Source organism: Cnephaeus nilssonii (genome assembly GCF_951640355.1).
Source record: "Cnephaeus nilssonii genome assembly, chromosome: 20".
NCBI classification, from domain to species: domain Eukaryota; kingdom Metazoa; phylum Chordata; class Mammalia; order Chiroptera; family Vespertilionidae; genus Cnephaeus; species Cnephaeus nilssonii.
Window position 1 is genome coordinate 50,546,247 of NC_137091.1, and position 1,873 is coordinate 50,548,119.

The 1,873-nt window shown below is 60.3% G+C and overlaps 1 protein-coding gene across 1 annotated transcript; it reads left to right on the plus strand.

Annotated features, from left to right (window-relative positions):
- Window positions 1–717: 717 nt before the first annotated feature.
- LOC307092791 (olfactory receptor 10AG1-like) lies at window positions 718–1,647 on the plus strand (the record flags this gene model as incomplete). The annotated part of the gene is made up of 1 exon (XM_079760289.1): window positions 718–1,647. The coding sequence occupies one exon, from the start codon at window positions 718–720 to the stop codon at window positions 1,645–1,647; it is 930 nt and encodes a 309-aa protein (XP_079616415.1).
- Window positions 1,648–1,873: the final 226 nt, after the last annotated feature.

The following is a 1,873-nucleotide window of genomic DNA, read 5'->3' on the forward strand; positions in this document are numbered from 1 at the left end:
AATCTGGCAGCTCTCGGTCCAGCAACTACAGCTGGCAAGAGCTTAGAGCAGCCGTCAGTCTCCTTTGGACAGAACACCCCTTTCTCCGCAGTCCCCACCATTCCCTATTATCTTACACTCAGCCGGAACCACTAATTTTTTTTTTTTTATCCTCACCCCAGGATATATTTTTCATTGATTCCAGAGAGAGAGGAAGGGGGAAGAGAGGGAGAGAAACATTTGTGTGAGAGAGAAACATCCATCAGTTGCCCCTGGATGTGCCCCCCACCAGGGACAGAACCCGCAACATGGGTATGTGCCCTGACCAGGAATCAAACCTGCGACCCTTCAGTACATTGGAGGACGCTCTAACCAACTGAGCCACCCGGCCAGGGCCTGGATCCACTAATTTGTGTCCCTGCCCGGCCTCTGTAAGGTACCTGACTTTGAGACTTCTAGGGAAGACACTAGTGCACGTGGGTTTAATGAGCAAATGCTTGAGCCTCCTTTCCAGCCTGCGCTCACCCAGCTTCTTACCCACTTCCTCCTAGGTCTTAGCTACTGCACCGCTCCTGGGTCGCCCTCTGCGATTCTTCTCCTGGTTCACCCTCTGCAATTCTGCTCCTGAATCGCCCTCTGCAATTCCGCTCCTGGATCACCCTCTGCAATTCCGCTCCTGAATCGCCCTCTGCAATTCCGCTCCTGGCTCTGCTTCCCGATAGTTTCCAAAGACAGAACATGGCCAACCTCACGGGGACGGTATCGGTCTTCCTCCTCCAGGGCTTCTCGGCTTCCCCGGAGTTACAGCTGCTCAGCGCGGCCTTCTTCCTTCTCGTTTACCTGGCCGCCGTTCTGGGGAACGTCTCCATCGTGGCTGCCGTGGTGCTCGACCCGCGCCTGCACACGCCCATGTACTTCTTCCTCAAGCACCTCTCCCTGGTGGACATCTGCTCCATGTCCACCACCCTGCCCCGGGCCCTGGTGGCCACCATGCTGGGCTCGGGGGAGATTTCCCTCCTTGCGTGCGCATCCCAGCTCTTTGCGTTCGTCAGCCTCGGGTCCACGGAGTGTTTTCTCATCACCTCCATGGCTTACGACCGGTGTCTGGCCATCTACCGGCCCCTGGTGTACGGCGTGGCCATGCGCCCCGGCATCTGCGTCTCCCTGGTGGCGGTGGCCTGGGCCAGCGGGCTCCTGTTCTCCGCCTTCCACACGGCCAACACCTTCTCCCTGCCCTTCTGCGGCCCCCGCGTCATCGACCACTTCTTCTGCGACATCCCCCCGGTCATGCGCCTCGCCTGTGCCCACGCCGAGGCCCACGAGGCGGCGGGGTTCGCGGCCAGCGGCTGCGTCATCATGAGCTGCTTTGCGCTCACCGTGCTGTCCTACGTGCGCATCTTGGCCACGGTGGCGCGGATCCGGTCCGCGGGCGGCCGCCGGAAGGCCTTCTCCACCTGCTCGTCCCACCTGGCCACGGTGCTGCTGTTCTACGGCGCCGGCAGCTCTGCCTACATGCAGCCCAGCGCCCGCTCCTCGCCGCTGCAGGGGCGCCTGGCCGCTGTCTTCTACTCCATCCTCACACCCACCCTGAACCCGCTCATCTACAGCCTGAGGAACAAGGACATGATGGGGGCCCTGAGGAAGCTCTATCTGCAGGTGCTGTCCTAGGACGGGGGGGAAGGACGCAGAGATCCACCCTGATGGGCCAGGAGCACCCCAAAAGTTGAATGACAGCCTGGCTGGTGTGGCTCTGTGGTTGAGCATCAACCTATGAACCAGGAGGTCACGGTTGGATTCCTGGTCAAGGGCACATGCCCTGGTTGCAGGCTCCATCCCCTGTAGGGGGTGTGCAGGGGGCAGCCAATCAATGATTCTCGCTCATCATTGATGTTTC